This window comes from Lagopus muta, chromosome 10 (genome assembly GCF_023343835.1).
Source record: "Lagopus muta isolate bLagMut1 chromosome 10, bLagMut1 primary, whole genome shotgun sequence".
NCBI classification, from domain to species: domain Eukaryota; kingdom Metazoa; phylum Chordata; class Aves; order Galliformes; family Phasianidae; genus Lagopus; species Lagopus muta.
The window spans coordinates 9,097,646-9,124,332 of NC_064442.1; the positions used below are offsets into that span (position 1 = coordinate 9,097,646).

General features: G+C 42.9%; 2 protein-coding genes across 2 annotated transcripts in view; one reads left to right on the plus strand and one right to left on the minus strand.

Moving 5' to 3' along the window:
- Window positions 1–9,490: 9,490 nt before the first annotated feature.
- LOC125698452 (translation initiation factor IF-2-like) lies at window positions 9,491–22,623 on the minus strand. The gene is made up of 3 exons (XM_048956796.1): window positions 20,114–22,623; window positions 18,826–18,907; window positions 9,491–10,000 (listed from the first exon to the last, which is right to left on the minus strand). Exon 1 carries the CDS (start codon window positions 22,579–22,581, stop codon window positions 21,595–21,597), a length of 987 nt encoding a protein of 328 aa, XP_048812753.1. The 5' UTR covers window positions 22,582–22,623; the 3' UTR covers window positions 9,491–10,000; window positions 18,826–18,907; window positions 20,114–21,594.
- A 45-nt stretch (window positions 22,624–22,668) lies between these two features.
- The window catches only part of HDGFL3 (HDGF like 3), a 34,853-nt gene continuing 30,834 nt past the window's right edge, over window positions 22,669–26,687 (plus strand). Inside the window, exon 1 of the mRNA XM_048956797.1 lies at window positions 22,669–22,778. Coding sequence (XP_048812754.1) covers window positions 22,695–22,778 — 84 coding nt within the window. The 5' untranslated portion in view covers window positions 22,669–22,694. The remainder of the gene's footprint in view (window positions 22,779–26,687) is intronic.

Genomic DNA, 26,687 nt, shown 5'->3' on the forward strand with positions numbered 1-26,687 from the left:
AATTTGATGCCAGGTCATCCTTGAAAAGGGTTCACAAACAGCTTCTGATAAATCAGCAAGCAGAAGTTAGAGCAATGCAGCTAAACTAAAGTTCCTTTTGGAGTTGAAGGTATGGGACATAAGGGTTCCATTCAGCATGCAAGTGAGCAGCCTTTTCAAAACAGAAGTGAGGGTCTGAATCTGAATTGGGAAAGAGACGACAATGCAATGAGAGGAGGAGGGCTGGATCAAAGAGTTCTTGCAGAGAGCCAGGCTGCAGGGTTTGCTCAGAGCAGCATTTACTGCCGCTTCCCCTGATTTAAGGGGTGCGAAGGGCAAGAATATATATAAAAAGGTAAGACTAAGTTAGACTAAGTATGTACAGAGTGATCAATTCAGCTTTGAATTACTTGGAAAAACTTCTCTGAAGAGTTTGCTGGCTAGTGATGTTTCCACATAACCTCAGGAAGCACGTTTCTGATGGTAGACTGGCTTTTAATTTCCTTCAGTCCTCTACCCCCTGGCCCCTGTGCCTTTTGGTGCTCCTCGGATTGCACATAGTTGCTAACTTGCAAATGTACTGTTGAAACATCATGCTGTTAAGTTGTAGCCCTGTGAGCTGGGTTCCCCATGAGCACCCTTCTGTTTTCACCTGTGTTCCATAAACTGGTATAAGAAAAGGAAGTGTCACAAAGTGGCAATCTCCCTCTGGTAAGCCAGGTCTCATTCTGCTCCAGTTAAGTTTCGCAGAAGCACTTGTGGCCATTTGTTTTGTATTTCTGTAGCTGCTGTCTTAGACTGGTAAAGCTGACCGTGAGTCCTAGCTGCCAATTCAGACGTGTCTTCTCAAGCATGAGCTGATTCTTTGCTTCAGTCTTTTAAATCTTACATCTCTGTAATGTTCTTGTTGTATGGTTTCTGATCATTTAATGTAGGGATTTCTGTAATGTGCTTTCTTATTACCATTGTTGTTAGTTCCTATCCTTACCAGCCTTCTAAATTTTACAAATTTAAGTGAAACACACTTCCTAGTCATTCACTGTCTGCACATCTCTTACCACAGAGTAGCATTTCCCTCAAGTCCAGAAGTCCAACATGCCCTTCTTGTTCAGACCTAAAGCCATAAACCCAGCTACCAGAAAGGTGATTGTCAGGGATCAACTGAACCATTCTAGGTGGTTTTTACCTCCTCTTTCTATCCATGAAAGATTCAGGAGCAGCTGGTCCTAACATCCATTCAGTTACAGTGATAAAATGCAGTGGGTCAGTATTGGCTTCCTAACTTTAAAACAATATATTAATAAATAAACCATGAGTTCCAAGTAATATTATTTTTAAGGCCTGTAATGAGAAACCTATGCTATAGTAAAGCTAAGCAGACAAAAAGATTTAAGAGCTTTCAATTCCAAAATTATTATTTTTAATTATAGTAATTATGCAAGCTCTTTCATGGAAAAATATTTGTCTTATCTGAATCTGGTAATTTATAAGAATGACAGTATTTGTCAGTACTCTGTGCACAGGTAAATTATTCACATACGTGAATACATTGTATAATTGTATATGCATTAAGACTGCATATTCACGTTAAGCCCAATTCCACTCTCATTTATGGTAATAGGAGCTGGGAATAATTTCAAAGAAGTCGGTAGACTGGGGCGTATAATACCAGAGTCACATCTCAACAAGGGCTGTAAGTTATGTTTGTATGTAGGCTCCTCTTAGCTGCTTGTACTGGTTTGTGATTATTAGCTTATTGAAGTAGCTCAAAATATAACACTTGAATAGACCAAAGAAGTTCTACTAATTTCTACACCCCTATCTCCACTATAATGTATTGGAGCTGCATTTCTACGTGACCAATGTAACAGCAAATCTATGAGAAGTATTACCTTTGCTGGTAAGATAGCGTGAAACAGATCTTGTGTAGATGCAAAACACTTAACTCTGAGTGAGCTGTGCCAGTTTTGGGAAGTTCAAAATCTGGACAGATATATCTTATCACATTCAAATATGTCCAGCCAAAAATTCTGAAAGAGAACAAGCTGTGTGAGTGTAGGGCGTGTAGAGATGTGGAAGCACTGGGAGCCGCCAGAGTGACTTCAGAGGAATCACTGGCAAAACAACATAACTTACCAGAGAGGAGACATGTTATTGCTGCCCTGGGAAGCCGACATCTGCACCTCTGTGTGGGATGATATAAACCTTACGTTGGATTCCTGAGTACAGAGGCCATGTGCAAGTGAGAGGTATATGCAGGCTTCTCGGGCTGTGAACAGCTTGAATAAAGCATTCTCCAAAGTAACAACTTACTTACTATTGCCATATGCGGACTAGTAACATTCTTGTTAGTAATATCTACAGAACGAGGACTTCTTTCTTCAGAAAGTAACTGTGCAGAGATTCTGTCCTTCACCAGAGTCCTGTTGACTGAGTCTCTCTGCCTTGATGGGAATATAATGGAAAAACTCATTTGAGTGAAATTTAGTTAGCTTGCTTTCCCAGAGTTCAGTTTTCACTGCTTTAGCAAAGGAGCATATCCTTACCCTTTGTCTACAGAGGATTCAAGCTGTGCCCATCCTTACCCCTCAGCTATTTCTCCATCTCCTTCCTTTCCAGGCATAGGAGAGGCACCCAGGTTTCTCTCGCTCCTGCAGTTTGACAAAAATCTCCAGGCTCCTTTTGCTTTTTTCTCAGCCTTATCTTGCACAAATAAGAACAAAGAGCAGCAGCTGGGAATGAGAGTAAGGCCTATAATTTGGAAAACAGTCACAGTGGTTGTTCCACAGGCTAAAGGAGTGCAAGAGAAAATAATGATGATGTTCCATTTGTGTACCTCTGTGTGTTATCACTATTCACAGAGAATGCTTTATGAGGCTTTCCTTCTTGAGTGCATTCTGTCATGGTAGAAGGAAATTCTTGTAAGAGGACAGCTGGAAAATGGTGTCTGTTTCTCATCTATATCTTTGCAACACTCTTTATAGTAAGGAGATGTGAGTTTTCTCCTTGCTCTGACCATGCAATGTATGGTGGAAAGGAGGAAAGCCCACTCTGCTCCCATGGCAGTGCCATTGAGCAAATGCCACACGAGCATGGTTTGTGCTCTGGAAATGCGTTCTTCACAGCAAGGAGGGGTGGAAGGTCTGTCTGCAGGTTTATGAGCTGATCTGGAGCTCAGGAGATCTGAAAATTCCAGCCACTACTCAAACTAAGTTTGATCTTCATTTTGATACAGATCTGTGAAGTCTTTTTGTGTCTGTCAGGAAAATTGTGAAGGTAACTGACTTATTAAAGTCTTGGGTGCATGTTGTGATGTTGCAGGCTATGCAAGAACTCAGGTCTACAAAATCTGTTTTGCATCCCTATGGAAAGTTATTGCAAAGGTAGACTTTTTTGGATGATATTCTCCCTCCTGCCTTAATTTCTTATTTAAAAAAAAAAAAAAAAAAATCAGTCTCATAAGTAATCATTTCTTACATCACTAGTCTTTTTTTTCTTTTTTAAGCAAAATGGCAATAGAAAGTAAATTACTGTCTTAGAGCTAAAATGCAACAACCAACATTTGATGTCTGCTCCCATCCCCTTTCTGTTACCTTCTATGTGACTGAAAGAAATGAATTTGTCATTAAACTGGCATTTACTCTGTTTTACATGTCAGCCTGTTGCTGAAGAGAGTAGGTGATTGGTTTTGGTCGTTTTCTAAGATAGTTCTGTGAGAAGATGCTCAGTGGGTATGTAGTGCTGCTCTCTTCTGGATGGAATCAGAACAGGCCGGTTCAGCCCTGTCCTTGCTAACAGCTGGGGGTGATTCTGATTCCCCCACATGATGGATGATGCCTCTGTAAAATCTACACGTAAATGCTTTAGAAAACCAAAATCTGAATTTTCTCCCCTTATTTCAAGAGGTCCATAGCAATGCCTGAGATAATGTAGATTACTTACAATACTTTGTATTTTGTCTCAGGAAGTTTGTTGGTCGTTGTAACAGATCTCAATCACGAAACAAGCAGCTAAAATTAACTGTCACTACTTCAAACTGTACAACTTTGAGATAATAAATATACATGATAATTTCAAGTCATGGAAGTGTATCAAGTGTGCACGTCTGGTTTCAGAGATGCATATAACCCAGACAAAAATGACAGTCAAACAGGGAAAGGAGAATAATTTCCAGGTCAGTAATACAACGCTTGGGGGAAATCAAGCATGCGTATTTGCATTCAGACGTGCACTGCAAAGTCAAGAAGTCTGTGTACCCTTCTGTAAAAGCATGACAGAGGTTCCTTGAAAAGCAGTCTTTTTCATCACTTAAGTTACATGTTGTGTCACCATTGAAGACCACCATCATGAAATTTCATCGACAACTTTTGTGGTCTGATATAAATACTGTGAAGATTCCCACAAATGAAAGTGAGTGCAGTCTGTCCTAGAAATCTCTGCAGAACGTGGCTTAGCAGAGCAGACCAGAAGTATCACCCTACTGAACGTGCTGCTCTTGAAATTTACCTCATGAAGCAGTGATGCTTTTGAGAATATTATTCAGATTTCCCGTTTCTCCTTTTGTATTTGCAGATTCTAGCTTTATAGTAAACTGTAGTTCTCTCTCAAATGTATTTCTGCTTTCTGAAAAGAAACTGAAGCATGGATGCAAGTAAAAAAAAAAAAAAAACTAGTAGTCTTTTAAAATATCCAAAATCACACAAAGCCTGTGAATGGCAAGGAGTGTACCTCTTCCTTGACTTAACATCAAAGGAAAGTCTCGGGGCATTTCAAATGAAGATAAAAATGTTTAATTCTGTGTACAGAAAATACTTTAAAGTAAAGCATACAGTGGAGAGAGAAAGCTCTCTCCCCAGTGTTTTAACTTTGCAGCCTCTTTAAAGTCATGGGGCTGAGGCTGGGGCACAAGTAGAATTTCAGTGCTTTATTAATTATTTTTCTACATGCCTAAAATAATTATTCACTGCCACATTAGCAGAAGAGGGTTAGTGTATGGAAGGGATAACAAGGGGAAGTTGGATATTTGGACAGGTGTATGCCTTATAGAAGCAGCAGGATATTCCAAGATCCTGGATCCAGGTGCTTGATTCCTGTATCCAACCTGGTGCAAGGCTTCGTGTGTAGCCTTCTAATGTCTTAAAGACCAGTGCCCTGAGACATCCAACAGCATGCAACCAGCATTATTTTCATTGCAAACTGCATGACTTGTTCAGAATATTACAGTTGGTTTGAGTGTGCTTTTTTGGTGTTGTTTTTTTTTTTTTTTCATAGAAGAATGATTGATGTTTTCATCCTGCTTTTCCAACCCAGCACTGATGTGGCTTCTTTCCTCCACAGCAAAATTGCAGAGATAGGGTTTGGTTGAAATGTAAGAAAAAAATACTTTTTTTTTTCCTCAGTCCTGTCAGCTTTTATAGGACCTATTGCTAAGTTGGAATTAGAAATGTGAGGAAAAAGGACCCAAGTATAGAGAAATTAAAGCCACTAGTGAATGATAGTAAGTGTAGTCTGGAAGTGCTTAGCTATTCAACATCATATTCTTCTGTCCATTCACCCCATAACATAATACATATACTTCCATATGTTGTGAATGTTTGTTCTCAATGTGAAAATCAAGCATAATGTTGTAAAAGCCTCTTTATAATAGAGGTCCTTGATATGTGGACTGTAATATAAGGAAAGATGATTAAATCATAGCTTTCTTGTGTAACTTATTAGGCCTTCTGCCATGCAAAGGTGACTCCCATTTCAAAGTGCTAACTTCGAACAGCAGAAGCATATTTTGATGAATTAACACTTGGTGTGGAATTTTCTTATGCATGGAAATGACAGTAGCTGTTGGAGTGATACTGTCTGATCTGTTGAAAGCCTTGAATTCACACCTGCAGGTAACTGAATTAATAGCACTTGCTTTTGTAAAACAGCTGAGTTATGGTATGGTTATGATGAACTCTTGATGTGATTATGATGAACCTATGAGTTCTCTAGCAAGTTTCGAAACACTGCTAAGATCTTTATGTTCATGGCTCTGTGACTGAAGAACTGTAATTTCATGATTTGTTCCTTTCTCTAAGTTGTTGAGCAGTGTTTTTCTATCTTTGGACACTTTTTTTTCTGTTGTTTCTCTATTCTGTGTTAAAATCTGGATCACGTTCCAGGTTTTAAAGTGAAAATCCTGTGCAATCCATACGCTTTTCCTTCTGTCTGCTCTTATTCCTAGATTCTGCTCTCACATAATAAATGCACATCTCTGTTGAAGTCAACGTGGGGGGAAATAAGTTCCTTTCCCCCTCCCCCCCAGGCCAAAATGAGCTCTCTCAATAGGACACCTTTGAATGTTTTGATATTGTATATATTAAGTAGAAGGAAAGATGTTGGGGAATATGTGCAGTAAGATGGTTCTGAGCAGTTCCACTAGAATTTTTCTACAAGGAACACATGCCAAGAAAGAAGATCTGCAAACCTTCTCTATTGGTTGTATTATTCATCAACTTCTACTGAACTGATGGTCCATTCCTGGTACCCTAAGTTGGTTTACCTTGCCATACACTTAATTTCTTCCTGGTATAAACTTTCTAAACAGTTGTAGTCTCATGGAAACGTTTTGGAACAATGTAGAATACTTAAGGAAAATTAAGGGGAAAATAAAGCAGTAAGAAGGAGGGATGTGATTGACCGTTGTAGTTACTGTTCCACATCACAGTGGTACTTGTATGGTAGGTGCAAAGAGTCAGACGTATGAATGAAACAGTCTTTGTCACTCTTAGGATAAAGAGAACCCTGCTGTAATTGCCTTTAGAGAAGGGGGAAAATAGTTTCTTCAGAAGTAATCTTTGTTATTGTTATGATTCCAAATTGTATCTTTGTCCTGTTCCCAGGCATCCATTGCAGCCTTTTCCAGAGTCAGCTATAAGATTTCTTAAGATGTTCAGTGTTTCAGTAATTACCTGAAAAGGTAGAAAGAGGAGGGAATTTTGTATACAACGCCATCCAGACTTGCAGCTTTGTAGGATGAAAGCATTTAACTGCACAGCACTAACTGAACCCTGATATCTGGAGAGAGGATCAGGTCTGCCTCTCATCAGACCACAATACAGTTTTTCAAGCTAAGCGCAGGATAGTGGGAAAGGTTCCCCAGTGCTGCATTTTAGGGCTGAATTTGTTTTGGTGTTGCTCTCAGTGCTATCTGTGAAGCTTCCAGTACTGTCTAGAATGTCCCAGTTTGTGCTGGGCACATATGTTTTGTGGGAACAAAGTGAATGTTAGAGATTATGTGCATACATATCTAGAGCTGTCATGCAGCAATGCTAGATTTTGCAGTATGAGTGATATTTACTAAGAAATTGGCTTGTAGTTCCTTGTGTGTTCCCTACAAAACCTAGTGAGATTGGTAGGGTCAGACCTTGGGAATGCTCCAGTAACATTTGCCCAGTGGTCTTCTCTTTACAAAAGCTGCTGGTGATACCATAGATGTGCTGGACTGGCCACTGGCCTTATTTCAGTCTGAAATATGGAACCATGATTTTTGGAAAGCTGGACATGAAAGAAAGAAACATCTTTAACATAGTTCAAAGACAACACCAGAACAGGTTTCAAGGTGAACAACCATTAGCTGAGTCTTGTTGCTGTAACACAATTATTGTCATGTTAACATGCAGGAAAGGATTGCAATTGCACTGCTAGCTTAGGGAAGCATGATGATTCTGCCTCGAGACACTCGCATCACACTCTTCTCTGCCATAGCAAAATGTACATACCAGCAAATGGCTTGGCACAGATCAGGGTTAAGTTCTTTCCTGAGGTGAGGGATGGGAACTTGCCCCACCCCAGTGATACTGTTTGAGCTTCAAAAGAGCCTGTTTGGGACTTCTTAAAGTTTCTTGGTAAATTAGGATCCTGCACAGAGCAATTAGAGAACAGACCTAGAGGTGGAAAAGTTTAATCCTTATTTTTCATCCCTTGTGTTCTATGTGTGCATCCCACTCAGTGAAGTAGATTAGTAAATAAAATTAAAGACAGGGAAATGTAGGCATAAAAATAAATCATTTTCTCATAACCAGAAAGTAAGTTTGTGTTAGAGACAGATGAGAAGCAAGGAGATTATAGCCTAAAAGCTAAATATCTCTTGGAGCAGTTGCTCTTGATTGTAGTCAGATCTCAAGTTAGGGATCACAGGATACTCTGAGGAAAAAAAAGCTTTTCTTCCCTTGAATTCGTCTGTTTTGCATCCAGAAGAAGTGTGATGTTTACAGTTTAATAATTCTCTGATGTACTCTGTCTCTTAATTCTTAAATCTTTGAAACACATTGGTTATGATAGATAGGCTACATCTGCTGTGCAAGCCTCAGCAGACTTATTTCAAATATCTTACATAAGAATAACTTTCTTGAGAATCTCCATCTATGTAACAGATAGGCATTACCACTCTGTGAAATAGATGATGATTTGAAGGTGGGCTCTCACATGCGTGAGGCCTCAGTTTTGTTTCTCAATCCTGTAAAGGGACAAAGCCTAACAGTGATTTAGAGCAATTTTTGACCCCTGCTGTGTGTAAGCAATCCAGCCAAACTTTAATTATTAGTAGGCAGAGACCTCTGCTGGAAACTGTTCAGTACTTCAGGGAAATACAGATCTCTTAATAATTAGAGCAAAACGTGGAAAACCCTCCTAGTGAGGAAGGTCAGAGGTCGGGGAAGGGCTCCATTAATGGTAGCATAAATGTTCTCCATCTGGCTTTTCCCTCTTGTCTTTTCTCTGTTAGCTGAATGGCTTGTTTAAAATAAAATAGAAGATCTAACTTGTATCTGTGCACCAATACAACAATGGCAGCACTTTCAGAATGCCTCTGGGCAAAAGCAATCCATCTGACCCAGCAGTGTCTTGGCAAGCAGCAGCATGTCCATGGCGTGGGTCAATGTGCAGGGAATGTGTTTGGCTAAGGCAGGGCACCCAGGGAGTAGAGCCCAGCTGAACAAGCTGTTCTGGCAAGTATACCATGCTTAGCATCACCCACCATGTGCTAAGTAGCTTCAGAGTCATTAACTACATCAACAAATGACCAGTGAAATGTTGAAGCCACCATCCTTATGCCAGTATGTCTTGCAGAATCTTCCTCACTAATATTCTACTTTATTAATAGTGGCAGTGCTTTTGAGTCCCAAGTTTGTTTCTTGACAATAAAATGAAAAAAAATAAAAAAAATTAACCAAAAAAAACCCTCCAGTAGTTGGTCCCCCTCCTGCTTAAAGGACCTCTTCAAATACTGGAATTCTGCAGTGAGCTCTCCCCAGGAGCCTTCTGTCCTCCACGCTGAAGAAGCCCAACTCCCTCAGCCTCTCTTCATAGTAGAGGTGCTCCAGCACCAGTTGATGCAGCCTGGGACGCTGTTGGCCTGCTGTGCTGCAGGCACATGCTGCTGGCTCTCATCCACCAGGACCCCCAGTCCTTCTCTGCAGAGCAGCTCTCTGGAAGTCTTTTCCCAGTCTGCATGCATACCCAGCATTGCCCCAGCAATACCTTAAAGGAGGCTTAGATGAACCTCATTCAGTTTGTGTGGGTTCACTTCTCAAGCGTGTCCAGGTCCCTCTGGATGGCATCCCTTTAATGCTGTTTCCCTAACCATTCATAACCACAGTCTTCTTTGCTTACAATTCAGCAGAATATAGCTGGTGGCCATGTGTACAAGGAATGGTAGTAAAAGTTTCTGTGAGTGACAGGCTGACAGACTTCTTGAAGGGGATGAGATATTAACTTTTAGTATAAGCTTCCCGGTGGAATTCCCTTTTTCCTTAGAAGAATTTGCCAAAACTTCCTTGGTTTGCCCTCAGACTAAAGAGCAATTCAGAACTCCTGGTTTTGCAGCATTTTATGGCTCCGTCTGCTGGTGTTTCTTCCAGTTAATTTTCATACAAACACGTTGTTGCTTCTGTTGACCCCGTTAGCCAGTGCTGCGTGCTTGGATGTGAAGACATGTTTAGTTCACACATCTCTTTATTTGACAGAATATGTAGTCACAGACTCCCTGATTAAAGAAGAAATCAGATGATCTTGGCCTCAAGCTTTTTCATCCCGCACCCAGCCCCAAAGCCCAGCCTTTATATGCAACTGCTTGTTCAAAATTCTTTCCCAGTGAATTTTTGTGTTCCACATAATGTTATTTGGGCCTGTCTCTTTTCCTCTAACTAAACACTTTTCACATTGTATCCTAGATATGTCTTAAGAATTCCTGGGCTGCTTGACACTAGAATTTTTTGAAGAAACCGTCAGCCTTGCAGCCATTATGTCTTTCTTATGGAAAGGACTCACTGACATCCCCGTTTTAGTGATGTTTAAGAGGCAGAGAATCCTCTGGTAGCTTCTCACTGACAAATTGTGTGACTCTTTTTTTGGTCTACAACAAAAGCATTATTTTGTGGTAAATAGAATTAATGGTCTTGGAATAGTTAAAATATACAGAATGTATGACTTTAAATATATAGCCACATCTATTCAGATTAGCCTCCCTGACATGCCATGAGAAATATATTACTCAAGTACACATTATGTTATTTACTGCTAATCATAAATGAAACTAACATTGTGAAATTCGCTGCTCACTTCTCCAGGTGCAGACTGTAATGTATGTACATAACCTGTATGTGCATAGCTTTTGCTAGGCACTGGTCACAGATTAGGCTCTGCTGACCTGGGTGATAGGCCTGCAGAGTAAACAGAAATACATTCCCCCAAAGTATATCCAAACACTGCCTATGAACTTGGCTTTGCATTGGGTTTCCCTGTGAGCGATCTGCACCATCTAAGCACTCTGATGGCCATTTTAGTGTAGAAGGAGAAATGTGAATTTGAGTAAGGTGTATTTTGAGTGCTTGGCTTCTGGGTCATCATACATTCTAAAACATCCAACATTCTAGAATCTCTAGTGGTGCAAACTGGAAATAACTTTAACAATTTTAGATAAAAACAAGGAGCACAAGTAATGTTCATAAAGAAATACATGGCCAGCCCAGGACAGCATGTACGAAGCTGCTTTTTGACTCAATTATTTTACAGAGGATCAAGCACTGGACAAAAGGTTACTTGCACTCAAATTTGATTTAAAAATTGAGGTTACAGCTAAAAGGGAAACGTAACCTGTGGAATGCTTTAGAACGTGGGTTGTTTTGATTAGTGTTTGTACCTGTCGTGCACAGTATCTGCATTGTAAGGAAAGTAGGAAACCTACTGTATTTCTGAAAACAAGCTAATTTTAGAGAAATACATTATTTTCCTTTCATATTAGAAATTATATGATTAGAAATCCAATGGGAAGAAAAAAGTTGTTTGGAAAGCCTGCTATAAAGGCCAATTTAAAAGCATTTTTATGTTATAAATAATGACAAAAAAAAAAAAAAAACAAATAACGTGTGTAGATTAATTTTGAAATTGTAGCAGTTTTGGCAAGCAAGTGGCCCTTTTTCTGTGGTGTCATCTGGTTTTACTTTCACACTAAAGCAGCCTTGCGGAATCCTTTCATATGGTGCAGGAGCCCCCGACTGGGCCTCCCTGACTTTAGTCAAAACCAAAACGTAGATAAAAAAGCTTTCTATCTAAATAGCTGGAGCCACGTGTCAGGAGCACCTATATATGTATGCAATTATATGGAACTGGTTTCTATAGGTTTAACAGTTTAGAAGTGAAACTAGCTTTGTCACCGTATTGACGCTTCCTCCTAGTTGAAGAATTCCGACTAACCAAAAAACAAAATCCCAGCCTTGGGATGAATCAGCTTTAAAGATGGAATAAATTAGCATTTTGAAAGCAAATCCATCCCCAGCAGAGCTGTTAGCCCAGAAAGGGAAAACGCCACTGAATTCAGAGGAGATTCAGCTCTGATGCTGCATAGGCATATTCAGATGTATGGCAACAACATCAAGACACATCATCTTTAGTACTTTCAGGTAAGAGTTTGTCTGTAGAATTTTGTCATTATAGAGGTGTCTCTACTACATTAATTTTGTTCAGCCATTTATGTTTTGGAGTTTTTTTGTAGGACATCAGAGTGATTCAGTCAGTATACAGATAGCTGCAATAAAGCTCCAGGCCCCAAGAGCATCATAGCATAACCCACATTGCAATCGATTACAGTAATAACAACTGTACATATCCTGACCTGGCTTCTGCTCCTTACTGGAGCAGCAGCTCCCTACTCCTGCCCGTTCAGTGGCAGATTGGAGCTGAGCGTGCTGTGTAGTGGGGCAGCTGCCTTTGAAGTGACTGGCAATGGACTACATCCCATGAATCTGGAGACAAGCATTTAGGCTTTCTAAGCCTTATGTTTAGGTGCTTGAAGTACAACCTTCAAATAAAGGAGCTTGTGGGACACTTCAGTAAGAAAAAAATAAAAGGAAGAAAGTATTTAGAGTGGTTGCTGTCAGAAGAAAGGCACTGTGGATCAAAGCTTTGGCCAAAAAAGCAAGGGAGTTAAAAAAAAAAGAGGGTGCAGCACTACCTATGTTCCCTCTAATACTTCCTTCTTTGCAAAACTCTGACAGAGACTGCACATAAACATTTTTATTACCATATCGCATGTTGGTGCTGCATGGACAATGATGGATTTCCTGGCAAATGTTAGTGTCAAAAAGACAAATATGTGGCAGAATGACCTGCTATGATACTGCTCTTTGGACCTCTGCCCAGCCCTTCGGGGATTCTCAGGATCAGTAGGAACCAATAGCTTCATTATCATGTGTGTGTGTCAGAGATAGAATGAGTTCATATGCAGTGGCATCAAGGAATGTGTATGTAACACTCTTGATGTCTGAAGGTTTATACCAGCATTATCTGTTTACATTTCTCTGAATGCCATTGTACATTTATTTATCTCTTTACATGGATTGAGTAATGTTTAATAGAAATGTAATTCTCTAGTTTTTCATTAATAGCTTGTAAATGAGCAGAACAGTTCTACACTCGGTAAGCTTGTGTGAGTATGCCTCTTTTTGTTGCCTTTTGCCACAGAGTACTGGGTACACCCTGGCTGAATCGTTCTTTGAATCGCTGCCAGCAAAGTCACACCAAGAGCATTTGGCCTAGTGGCCTTTGTTACAAAGCCAGTTATTATTAAATGATTATTACTCTAAACAACATATTTATTGAGGAGTGAAATCCTCACTTTAATTCGTGTACCAACTGTCACTTCTGTCACTTTATTAACTTTGTGAACTGAACACAAAATGGAAATATCTTTTGCCTGTTCACTGAGAATCCCACTGTTGAAGCAGTTTGCACCAAGTCTACAGCCAGTACTAGACATTAAAAAAAGCTCATGGTTTTCAATTATAGAGTAACTTGCTGTTACTGGTTCGTATTACTGCCCTAAATCTCGATTCTTCCCATTTCTTGTTAATGTTAGATGGACATTACTGTTACCCAGGTAATCTCTTTATATTTGAATTCTTCTATGCTGGATGCCGTAGTCAAATGTACGGTGAGCTCCTTAAGCTACCAGTGGGAAGTAAAAGCTATTCTGGAAGTCTGGCAGTTGGCAGAGGAGAATATTGCATGGGAAAACACATTACAGCCCACTGCCATTTCATACCATTGCTGCCTGAGACCCAGCAATGTATAGCACAGTGGATTTTCTCCTGTTATCAGGATCCAAAATGTCACTTAAGTCCAGAGCTAGACCTTCAGAGACCTAAGCTCTCTGTTTAAACTGGGGCAGTCAGGGCATCACATTTAAACTAAAGGACTCTGATGCCTAACCACATGTACCAGTTCTTGCCTTTCCAGTGCTAGCCATGCTTCAGAAATTCTCTGTTGATCACTGGATATCAAAAAGTCAACGTTTGAGCTTTTTCTTCTCTGTGGGCACAGACATGGCAACGGAGACTGACTTTAACATTGGTAGAGCCAGCTCTGCCCCGTATGGCAAGCACACAGAGCCCAGAAGTCAGAGGACTGTAGTTGCACCAGCATGTAATACAATCATTTAATATGGCATTATTACCAGGCATGCCTTGAATGGACAGAAGTTTTTTGTATCGTTTTCGCTCCCCAAGTCCCTTCTCATCTCTAGGCAGGCAATATGCCCTTTGAAATTTTCAGTGGGGGATTTGCCTGAGTAAGACAGCAGCATCCTGTCCAATGGGAACAACACTCTATAAATACCTTTCCATTATAAGACTGTCATTGCCAATTCTGTTTGGCTGCTTCATCTCATAATATTCTCTTTGACTTTCTTAATACTAACCAGTCTAAATATTTTATGCTTGTCTTCCAGCAATATACTAAGCCCCTTGCTGCTACTCAGTGAAGATGGGTATCATTTTTCTGTTTATTCTGAAGCACTGTAGCAGTGGTGAGGTTTGAACTGGTATTTCTGTTCAATAAGATAGCATCCACATAAACAAAAGTGAAAGCTAAAGAAGAAAACAAACAAGTTTACAGAAGCATGCCATTTCCTTACCAAGTCATTATGTTGCAATTAGAGATAAATAGTGTCACTTCTCAAGAAACAGGTGAATTTCTTATCTGATAATATTTTCTCTGTAATTCTGTTAGGATTTGTATTTATCTTTTAGTAGTATTTCTATTGTGTTTGTAGCTTATTGAAATTTTACATTTTAGCAAGTCATTTCTCAGTATACGAAACAGGAGCAACTTCATTGTATCCAAAGTAGAGAAAGTGGCATAAAGAGCAGCAAAAAAAGCCCCTTTGACTTCAAAGAGACCTAGTGCATATTGGCTGTTTGCTAGCAAGTGCAGTAGCCCTGATTTATTATTATTCTATTTATTATTTATAAACACATAACTTTCCAAACTCAGAAGAAGAAAACTGTGCCTTCTTTGAAGAGGGCAGTGTTGAGGAAAACAAAGTCAGACCATGGGGAAAGGGATACATTATACAACAAAGGGATTGCTGATATGCTGGGCAAAGTCATCTCAATTACAAGCTAGAATCTTAATTGTCATTAAGCATTCTTACCCATGAACTTTTCTTCTCATCCTATATGCCATTCCAGTTTCAGGCTCTTTGCACTACACTACACTAACCCTCCCTCATTAGAAATGTGGTAAACTTAATCAGTCGTCCTGAGTGTCCGAGCAGGATGGAGTTTGTGGAAAGGAATTCAAAAGACTGAGGTTGTGGTTCTTGAGAAGCAGCATAAGAAGGACATGTCACAGGCAGGGAGCACAGGCTGGAGATCTCTGAGAAACAAATAGGTGAGCAGGATATTAGCTTTGGCATGGCTAGCAGGGAAACAATCAACATGTGGCTGCCACATGACAAGATGTAAGTAGGAAGGGGCAGCCTTGCAGGCCGCTGCAAGAAACATGATCTGGAGGCAGTGGAGATGTGGAATGTGTGAAGAAATGTGCTTTTCAGGAGTTCTCATGAGAGCCAGCTGGAAGCAGTTCTTGTGCTGCTCAGGGCGGTGCGCTGATCTTTTGGAGTACACCAGAAGACTTAAGTGATAATGTTTCAGACCAAGTGTGGTGGTAGGATCAGCAGCTTCAGTCTCTCCCTTCCAGCTTCCCTTCATTCCCCAGAGAGGAAAGGAGTGGCTGCCTAAGGAGCCAAGTCCTTCTTCATTGGGAATCAGGAAGTGAGAAAAAATAACTAGCCACATTTTCTGCCTGGCCAGTGACGGCTTCCTTCCCCTGCAATCCACCAGCTGCAGTGTCATCCACACAAACTTGCCCAAGACTTTCCCTATGTCCATTCCCACCCTGGCATCCATCACTGAAGATGACTCTCATGGTCTCTGCTTTCAGCATCGCCAGTCACACAGCCTCTGAGGACTGCCTACAGCCCCAGTCATTTTGTAGTCCTTAATCCTAACCCCCCTGGAGCACTAGTACCATCCTGGAGGGATGAGGCAGCAGGTCTTGGGGGAACAGGGGTGGGAAGGTGAGAAAGAAGCAGTAGGATACTTGATCCAGTAAAGCCAGGGTGTAGAACACAGATAGAGCAGAGCACTGCTTTGCGTGGATTGGAGAGAGGGAACGAGTGCAGGAGAAGACAAAAAAGGACACAGAATCACAAAATCACCAAGGCTGGAAAAGACCTTCAAGATCATCCAGTCCAACCGTCCACCCATCACCAATAGGAGTCACTAAGCCATGTCCCTCAACACAAAATCCAAACATTCCTTGAACACCTCCGGGGTCTGTGACTCCACCACCTCCCTGGGCAGCCTATTCCAGTCTTTCAGAAAAGTAGTATAGCAGAGCAGTGATACTTGGAGAAAAGTGCACTCATGGAGAAGAAAAAATATCATAGATAAATACAAAGAAAGATTTGGAAGCAACTGAGGTAAAAGAGGTGGAGAAATCTGAGGATAAGGCCCATTTTGTAGATCTGAGTCAACAAGAGGTTGGTGATGTTGGCCATGAGAATAGAGAACAATGATGTAAAACAAGTTTGAGATCTAACATCGTGGGAAAATCACTAAGAGTTTTTATCCTAATTTCAACAGAGCTGGGAGGACATTCCTGTAGCTCAGTGTGGATTCTGTTAAACTCCTGTCAATACCAAACTATCCAGGAAGAAACATCTGACAGAATTATTAATTAATTCACTATTTTTCTCATGATAACATCTATGCATCACACTGCATTACAACATAAGATTCAGAGCTTAGGTTCTTTAACCCAAGTGAATTCCAGAGTAAATCCCAACATCAAACCTGCTCCTGAGAGAGAGTGTTTGATACAAAGCAGTGACAGTCTCAAGAGGTGGCATGCAAGTCGCATTATTTCCTTCTGTTCCCTCCTTTCTGGAACTGTCATTCAGGTGACATAAAAGTAAAGTTACAAAGCTCCTTAAGTAAATACACTCTGCTGTCCATGTTGGAATGTAATTATTCATTAAGGCACATTCCTAAAGTCACTTTGATGAATGTACAGAAGGGCATGTGAGAGAAATCCTTTACTCCAGTATTTATAAGGGAAAACTATGGTGAGATAAGTGTCATGAATCTGGCGCTAAATTTATTGTTCCTGCCAATTCTCAACATATTTCTCAGCCAATAAATTTCTAGGGCTTTAGATGACACATTTAAAATATGTCTCCAGAGGAGAAATGTTGGTTGCAGGTTTTCTTTCCTAGGTATTATGGCCTTATGGCTTTAGAGATGGTGCTTGTCACCCAGCCCTTCTAGAAGGCATTTTGTAGATTAGTGTATCAAATGAAAATGAAAATACATTAATTTCATTGTGATGAGTGACATCTCTACCAAATTCTTTAAAGAATGGGAACAGCAAAGTGAAAGGAGACTGGGCAACTTTTGTCCAATGCAGTAACCTTGATACTATGTTTTTTGAGTGTTAGCTTATTGAATAAACTGCATTTGTTGAATATTAGTGGAAGTACTGAATTTTGATGAGCATTTCTCAACAAACAGCTGCCAAATTACGTGACGATCCATAAGAAATTTTGTATCTTTCTTTTGGAAATGATACAAAGGAAAATTCAAAGAAGAATGAAGTTGCATAGTCAGGTAGTCAAACGTTAGAAAATACACAGGTCCGGGTTGCTGGTGCAACTTTAAATTTTTCCCCTTGGGTGGTTTGTGACACAGTCTTTAATAATCTCTTTCTGGGCTTGTCTGTTTTTACCCCCATAGAAAAGCTTGGGCTGATTCTCACTTAGAGACTTTAGAAGGTCATAGAGTCTGACACCTTTGAACGCAGTGTCAAGGCTTCCTTTTGACATGACAGGTTACTGGCAGCACATTCATAGATCATTATCTCTGATAGATAAGTTAGAGGAAGAGAATGAAACACACTGGGCCACAGAATTTTGTTAGAATATATGTGGATTCTTTTTATATATTCTATGACATTCTGAAATCTTTGCATTCTTCCACTTCTGGCTGCTTTTCCCATGACCTTCCCAGCCTTTAATCGTTCCCTGCTCCCCTTTCAGCTTTTCCCAGTTCTGCACAGGTATTTGGTCACTCCACCCTGGTGTACTGTTTGGGTATTAGTAGGGAAACAGCCATCTTTCCTTCCACGAGCATTGCATCCACAGTCATCTCTACTCCCGAGCTGAACCATATTCACTTTAGCTTAGAGCGTGTTTAGTCCCAACAGAACATCTGAGACTTGTTTATCAGCCCACATTGGCTGCATATGAATGTTTCTCACAGTCTTGCAACTTGGCTACATTTCTATGGATACTCTTAGGACAGCAAAAGGTACCTGGCAATTTGGTAATTGTACAGTTATTTCTTCTACCATCATTGTCAAGAACTTGTGGGAGTTTTATTATTAGCAGCACAATCATCATGGAAAATTTCAATTCTGATGGTTACATTATGAAAAACATACAAGCAACTGAAAGCAAAGGTTTGAACTGGAAATCGCTAACCTGTGCTGACTGTAGGCATCTATTATCTGCCCTAGCTTTAGCCACAGTATAGTATAGAGAACAAGGATTGGAGGCAATGCATACTTGCTAATAACATTTCCGTCCCATACAAATCTTTCCAGCCATCAACAGAAGGCTCCCAACCACACAGGAGGTAATTTTCACTGAAGTACTCCAATCTTTTCAGCCTCTGGGATATATGTTCACACCTCTGCAACATGTAAAGCAGTCGCCTTGAAGATGGTCTAATTTAATATGATTAGGAGATTGCCCCAGTGTATAACCTAAGCAGATTCATGAAACGGGGTGTATATAACCAGTTCCAGCTATGATACATATCCTTCTCCCTTCTAAGCTTATTATGGAGAAGGTTTGAGATCCCCTGGTGAGCTTCTTATCTCCAGTAATTAAGAATATCCTAATGGGCATGGTAAGTGCCTTTCTGTGCATGTTGGGATGGACATACAACATTATGGTATCTTTCTGCTGACCTGAAGGAGTGCAGCGGTTGCAGACAGTGCTCTCAGACGTGTTGCACAGGGGAATGGCTCAGTTGTGACTCAGAACAATTTCCTAATAAAATATTTAACAGATAAGCACTAGCTTACTGTGGACACAAGCAAATTACTGATCATCATGATCATCACTAACACATTTTTACATGCAGGAAAAAGAGATGCAGAAGGAAAGGAAATTGTATCAGCTACCGACACACAAGTAAAAAGGAGGGTTTTTTTCAGTATGTTATAGTAAAGTCTATAGTCTGATCTTAGAAGGGGTTTGAGTGGAGAAAGTAAAAGCTATAAGATGATCAGAGACAGAATTTCAGAGGCAATATAATATAATAATCTTTGTGCATTTATATAAGCAGCATGTCACAAAGCAGCAAGTGTAAGACTGCATTATGAATAAGGTCTGCAGAGAAGGCGGCGTACGAATGTCCAATAACGGTGTGTTTTCACCGTGATCATGGAGTACTTCGTGCAAAACTTAGGTGTGTTTAAAAATTTAATCATGACTTTGGAGGATGCTTTTGAGATTAGGCCTTTTATGTCCATGTGCATTTTTCTTAAGGATTGATCCACACTCCGTTCAATCAATGGAATTTATTCCCTATGTAAATGTTCAACCAGTTACATAGCTATTTTTCTCCTCATGTGAACAGCAGGGAATAATCAGGACTGGCTTAAAGCTTCTCCATAGCTTAAGAATACTGTTCCCTGAGAATCACTGGGAAAGCAAAATCCACCAGTGTGGCCACAACTTCAGGACAGATCCCTCTGCCACCACTCATCTCAGTGACTGATGGCAATACAGCTGGCCGTGCCACTTCTCTGCATGGACCTGTGGGGCCTTTGCCTTTATTCCCTGTCCCCTGCTTGTACATATCGCCCTGCCCAGGAAATATAGCACCTGGCAGCAGGATGGGAAGCAAATTTCTCTTTCCCATTTCTGTGTAGAAGAGGTAGATAATGTTCCATTCAGAGGGAGATAGAATGCAGGAGACATGGTGGAACGGGCCCTGCGCAGGTCTCATGTTTTGTCTGCTGTAATCAGTGGCTGATGGAGTTATGCACACTAAGAAGCTCATTTCTTATTTCTGCTGAGGTCATTTTCCATGCTGTTAATGTGTGGAGCATTTGATTTCTCATTTACCAGCAGTGAAATTTGCAGCTTCTTCCATCCTTTCTCAGCATATTAACTACAGCTTGATGGTGGGACTGTTTGCAAAGCATATTTAAGAATTTTCAGCTGGTCCAAGCTGAGCAGAGTTCTTACCTTGAAATCTTGCCTTGGCAACTCATATCCACTGCAGCTGATATGCAAGAGATAAAGAGAGCTCTGTCCCTGGACGTCTATGGAATGAGTTTCCTTTAGTTCTAATACTGCAGAATAGAAATATTATTATTCTGCATCCTCCACAGACATCAGTGTTGGGATGAACGAAAATTTAAAATAAAAAGTGAATATTTTGATGAGAAATTTCAGATCAGTATCGAGATATTTTGAATTAGCTGTTCTAACTAGCAATACATTTATCATATGTATATGCATACACCTATGTGTATGCATATAGCCCATACAGTCTCCTTTTAGAAGGAATAGGCACATATCCTGCTCATTTGTGATTTAAGGTCATTAAATAAGTTACTAAAAAGAGCTGTTAGTACCTGTAAATGAAAAGCAAATCATATAAATAGGAAAAAATAAATAAATCAGCTCCGCCTTTCTCCTAAGTATTATGGAAACAAGGCTGCCTTGGATGACAGCAGAAATATGGACACAGCAGTCTGAATTATTTCCAACAGATTCAGATCAGAGTCCTCAATTGCTGTGGTCAGAGATTTTGTATGACGTTTGTTTGGAAGGGAATTTAAACTGCAATGAGGTATAAATGTAAAAGGATGCAAAGTCCTATCTGATGTGAAAGTGAAAGTGAGCTCTTAGGCCACATGCCTACACTGAAGGCGGCTGTGTTGGCAGCTGCCGCTGATCTGGATTGCTCAGGCAAATAATGGCATTGACAGAGGGCAGGCCAACTACCTAAGTGCTTATTAAGCTTCTTGTGTGTTTTTCCCCATTGTTAGTTTGGTACTGATACTGAGTTAATGATTTTACAGTAATGCTTCCCCCAGCAGAGATGTCCATACCCTGTTTTACAACCCCAAAGCGCTAGATGTTATTTACTCATGCATTGTTGACAGCAGTGTTTGGGTACCACAACCATCCCTGGGGACACCATAAGCAGTGAGAGCCTTCTTGGTCCTGTTCCAACCCCAAACCAGGTGCTACAAGAGGTGTTTGCTTCCCTTCTTTCTTTGCTGTTACAGACTGGCAGTTCTGTGGCCCACTTACTTCATTCCCTTCCAACCCCATCTTTCCTCCTCCATCTGCCTGCCGCCAGGTGCTGTTCTTCTGACATGGAACGCAAAGGGGATAGCTGCTATCCTGCATGCTTTAGTTCCATCCAAACCTAGGGGAAAACCTTCCTGCTTATGAACCAGGTTGCAAGTGCTTCCCTTGATGACATTTCAGTACAATGAACATCAATAACGATTGATTTCTGAATGTTACAACTGAACTGGTAACATCATGGTAAAAATGGTGATGTCTGGGTTTGAAATCTGTGAGATTTCAGTGCTTCCCTTCCACTGAGGTGCATGCTTTTAAAAATTGGCATCATGTGGCAAGAGCCAAGTCTCAAATATTCTCTGAGGCCAAGCCCTTGTGAATGTAAGTGAATTTAAATGGATTCAGCATCAGTCTTTCTGCTGCTGTGGCTGTGCTGTTTTCTTTTTTTTGTTTTTTTTTTGTTGCTGTTTTTGTTTTTTGAGTTGCATGGTGCTGAGGAACGTGGAAGGGCTGTTGGTGGAGAGGATGGGTACAGAGATGGGAAAGCCCAGCAGCGTGTCATGGGTGCCGGCCTGCTGCGTTCTGTACGGGCGCTGGGACCTGCTGCGTTCTGCAGCGTGGAAGGGGCCGGGGCAGCCCCAGGGGTCTGTGGGGTGCGGGGAGACCACATGCAGGGTGTGCTGGGGGGCACCCCACGGAGCCGCCCCACGAGGCCGGGCCTTGGTGCCGGGGGACGGGGCCGCACGGCCGGGCGATCCGGGGACCCGGCTGCAGCGATCTGCAGGGCGCAGCGGCCGCTGCTCCTCGCCCAGCCTCCATGTCAGGCGCGCATAAAGAACCATGTCATGCTTCAGCAGGGGAAGGAAGGGCCGGGAGGGACCGGAGCCGCTCTCTGCTCTCCTATTTTCATAGAAACCGATCTGTGTACCTAGAAAATAACAGGAAGGAGAAGCGCGGGGGGGAAGGCGGAGAGGAGGAGTGGGGGGGGGGGATGAGAAGATCCTGTTTTCGGTCGCTGCCCAAGGAGTAATTCGGAGGAGACGGCTCCATATTCCCGGGGCCGCGGCGGCTGCGGCGGGGATGGAGCGGGCGGCGTAGCAGCTCGCACGGGGGGGCCGCGGGCAGCGCCGCGCCCGCCCGCCGCCGCGGGGTGAGGGCTCCCCGGCCGCCCCCGCCCGGCCAGGCGCCCCGCCGCCAGCCGGCTCCCTGTACCGGGGGCTGCTGGGGTTGTGTCCAAGGCCTCCCCCTCCCCCGCGTACACACTCACACACACACACACTCACACACACACACTCACACTCACACACACCCCATCTCCTCCCGCCGCCGCCGCCGCCGGAGAGCTCGGGGATTGCCCGCGGCCCGGCCCCGCTCCCGGCTGCGCCCCGCCGCATCGCACCCCGCGGGGGCTCGGCCGGCTGCCCCCGGGCGGCGTGTGCGGGGCGCGGGGGGTGTGGGAGGGAGGGAGGGAGGGAGGGGGGGACGGCGGCTCCCGCGGCGGCTCCCGATGGCTCGTCCGCGGCCCCGAGAATACAAGGCTGGAGACCTGGTGTTCGCCAAAATGAAGGGGTACCCGCACTGGCCGGCCCGGGTGAGTACCGCGGCGGGGGCTCCCGGTCCCCCGGGCCGCCGCCGCTCCCCTCGCCCTCCCGCGGGGCGGCCGCGGCCGGGCCGCCGCGAACCTCCGCCCGAGGCCCCGGCCCCGGCCCCGCCGGACGGGGGGCGGCGGTGCGCGCCCACCCCGCTATTGTTGTGCATCTTTTCTTTGATCTGCGGATTTCTCCCCGGCCCCCCGGGAGGAGGAGGAGGAGGTGGAGGAAGAGGAAGAGGGAGGGAGGGGGGCGAGCGCGGGCTGTACCTGGATTGTTATCGCGGGGAGGCGGCTTTGGGAGCCGGCAGCCCTGCCTGCGTGACAGCGATGCTGTTTATTATACGCCCTCCCTCGCCCCGGCCCCCCCGGCTCCCCCCGGGGCACGGGGCCCCAGGCCCGGCGCGGCCCAGAGCGGGCGGGGGAGGGCCGGGGACGCCCGCGGGGACGGGGCCTGCGCTCAGGTGCTCGGGGCGGTGGGCGCAGCCCTGGGGCGCCGCGGCCCTGCGAGGGGCGGTGCGGTGCGGTGCGGCGCGGCGGGGCCTGGCCGCCCCGCGGGGTGTCACACACGCGGCCCCTCGGGCCCCCTGCACGCGGGTCTGCGGGTGCCTCCAGCCCATCGTCCGGCTTCACCTTGTCTGGCGCTGCCTTGACTTTCTTCTCTAGCCCTTTGTCACCTTTTACTTGGTGCTGCTGTGATGGAACGGAGGTGGGAGAGCATGGCGGGCTTTTGGCAGCCAGATAAGCGCCCCATTGTATTGAGACATCCGTATGTGGTGCAGCCTCAGTAATGTGGAGCAGAGCTTTCTCCAGGGGGGTCTGGTAGCATGGCACGCACACAAGGCTGTCCCTTCCCTCAGTTTTGGTCACTATTGTGTTTACTCATTGCGTAATGTGTTGTTTGAACTTGTTAGCAGGCATCGAGCAGTGGGAGTCTATTTATTTGTTGTCCTCTTCAACCTTTCTGGGGCAATCCCATGGTAGTTGGCGCCTTCATTTTCTAGTCAAGGAAAGTCGTTGGTGGTTCTAGGCTATGAAAGCATGGAAGCAGTGAAGTGTTGTGTACAACAGAGAAGGGCGGGATCAAGATGGGCTGACATCTAGCATTACCCTTGAGAAGAGAGCTCTGGGAGAGGATGAGTGTAAGTGGTGGAAAGTGAATGGAAAGGCTGTGAGCACAGCTGAGGGAGCGGCCAAGTGGTGTTGGACATCCAACACTACAAGGAGTGAAGGCCAGCACCACGGGCTTAAGCAAAGGTTGGTAAAGGAGGAATAGAGAGAGAGTGCTAATTATCTAGAGGTGTTTAAGTAAGGTGGTACATTCAATTATTTTGGCAGAGCAGACCAAAATTAGCATGCAAAAGGCCAAACTCAATCAACACTGGGTTGTGGTCTTGTTACTCTATCATTATACAGATTGCTGAATATACTACCTAATAATGGCAATTTATGTCAGTGGAATAGCACGATCCACAGAAAATTGACTTCATTCTTACCTCTGTCATGCTTTAATTTATTGTGAAAGTTTTAATTGGAACAGTTGAGACCATTGCCACATGGAAGCATGTTAATCCCTTTCCTTTTTGAGCCTCTGATGTATTCCCATTTCTTTACCTAGTAGCAGAATGGGCCCTTTTGTTTCAATGAGAGTTGTTTCCTTTAAATAGAATAATTATGCACTACACAACTGGCCATAGCCTAGGACTAGGTGTCTAAATAGGTATATGAGTGACAGTAATATCCAAGAAAGTATATCTTCATTAGGAAAAAATAGGTGTGCTGTTAACGTAACTCACTTCCTTTGTGCAAACTAACAGGATGTGGAGTTCAAGTGAAGATAAAGCAGTCTCTCATTTGAATATGATTTAGCAAGCTGAGGTGGAAACTGCAGAGATCCCAGAGTTGATCATCTGGCAGGCTGGGGGCATTGGTGTAGTTGGCCTGGATGTCAAGGGTCTCTGAATGTGCTGCTCCTGTTGCATGCAGTGCAGTGACATACAACTTCATGTGAGACCAGGCTGATATCTGCCTGATGCTAATGTGATACCCGCTAAAGATCTTCTTTGTGCTGTCCTTACTGGAACTGTACCTCATTTCTGTAGCCAGGTTTTGCCTGATATGCCCTTCCTTAAGTGAAGGGAAATCCTGGTGATGACATTGGTCTTCGTTTTGTTTCCAGAAAGCATTATGATATGTGGATGAGAAGAATTGTCTAAGTTGAGACAGGTATTCTGATTAACTGAATGCCCTTTTACCAGGGCATTACATTCTCCAAAATCTTTGAGTTTTTGCTACCTGCTTCTTTATTCATTACACAACTGACATGTATGGTCTTTGTATTTTAATGTGAAAATCAACCAATTTCACTGCTAATATACTAGCTTAAGTCACAATATATTAAAATGGCAGTGCTGTTTTCTCTACCACGTAGTACTTTGTATCTGTGGAGCCTTTGGCAGGAATTTCCTGTGCAGGAACATACTTGTCAAACTGTGTTTAATAGAGCTGAGAAGTGTTAAAGCAGGACAAGAAGGCCTTCCCTGTAATGAAGTGCACAGGCACGACTGTCCTGGACCTTAGTGGACCGTGTGTGTCCATGTCCATGGGTACTGTCATGCAGAAAAGCTGGCTCAACTTCTAGGAGCTGCAATGGACCTGGGCCTCGCTCAGTTCTCTTGTCTCATTAGGTTTAATGCTTGTGAGCACAGCTAACCCCAAGTGGCACAACACTACAGACACATCCAGCATAGGCAGCAGTCTGGTCCTAGGCCATTAGCTCTCCACCCTCTCTTTGGGAGTGTGTTGGTCAGCAAGAACAAGGCTGTCTTTCACTGGTGTAGGAAAAGAGAGAGAAATCTTAAAGAAAGTGGCCAAATAGTGATGATACACAGAGGGACCATTGAAAAATTTAGTCTAATGATTGATGGTGCGTTATTATAGCAGTCAAACTGCATTTAATGTTTCTTTGTGAATCAATCTAGGATTAATTTGAAAAGGACCAAATCTGCTACACTTAGCAGAAATGGTAATGGCCAGTAAATCTTCTATCTTTGCATATCTTGTTAAAGTAGGATTGGTGAGTAAGTGCACTGTCTTCAGAGATGCTTTTAGAGAGCCGTATGTGGAAGATGTCACTTGGGTCCTACCACCTGGAAGGGCTGCTTTTCATTTTGGTATCGTGTTCTTTGGGGCAAAGCCAGAATGTCCTTTAGCTTAACTGTGGGACAGTGAGTAGGTTTAGGGCTTATGCTCCAAGAATTACATTGAATCATGCTCCAAGAATTGTACTGAACCTTAATAGTCAGAGCGGATAAAGTACTGCAGCAGTTTGGTCTAACAGGTTTTTTCATGTTCACCTGTGATGTTGTTTGTCTTCAGATACTGATAAAAAATGTGTGATAAATACCAACTGGCCAGGTCATCAGTAATCCAACAATCCAGGTCCTGCAATCCAACAAATAAGCAACCGTGTGTCTGGGGTATGTATGGAAATAGAGGGAAGATGCTGATGTGGTTAAGATATAGGAGAAAAAGGATTCATTTCATTCTACATTTTGTGAACTGTCTTTGCCTCTGAGGGACGACAGCCCTCTCTGTCTTGGTTCCCCTGTTTTAAAGGACAAGTAATAGCACTTTTCCCTCTAAAAAGGTGTTGTGGAGACAAAAACCAATAACACTTATGAGTTGCTTGGCTACTGCTGCAATAGGAGTTGTATTAGCACACATGGACAGAAAGATCTCTTTCTTTGGATACCCTGATTTATCCAGGATGGATGTCCTGTACTATTGAGAAATTGCCCATTGAATAGACACTCAGATGAGATAAAAGGGAAAAATTGGTGGTGGATTCAGAAAGATCAATAATGGTGTTTGTTTTATGAGTGACCCTGAAAAAAACAATAAGCACTTAGT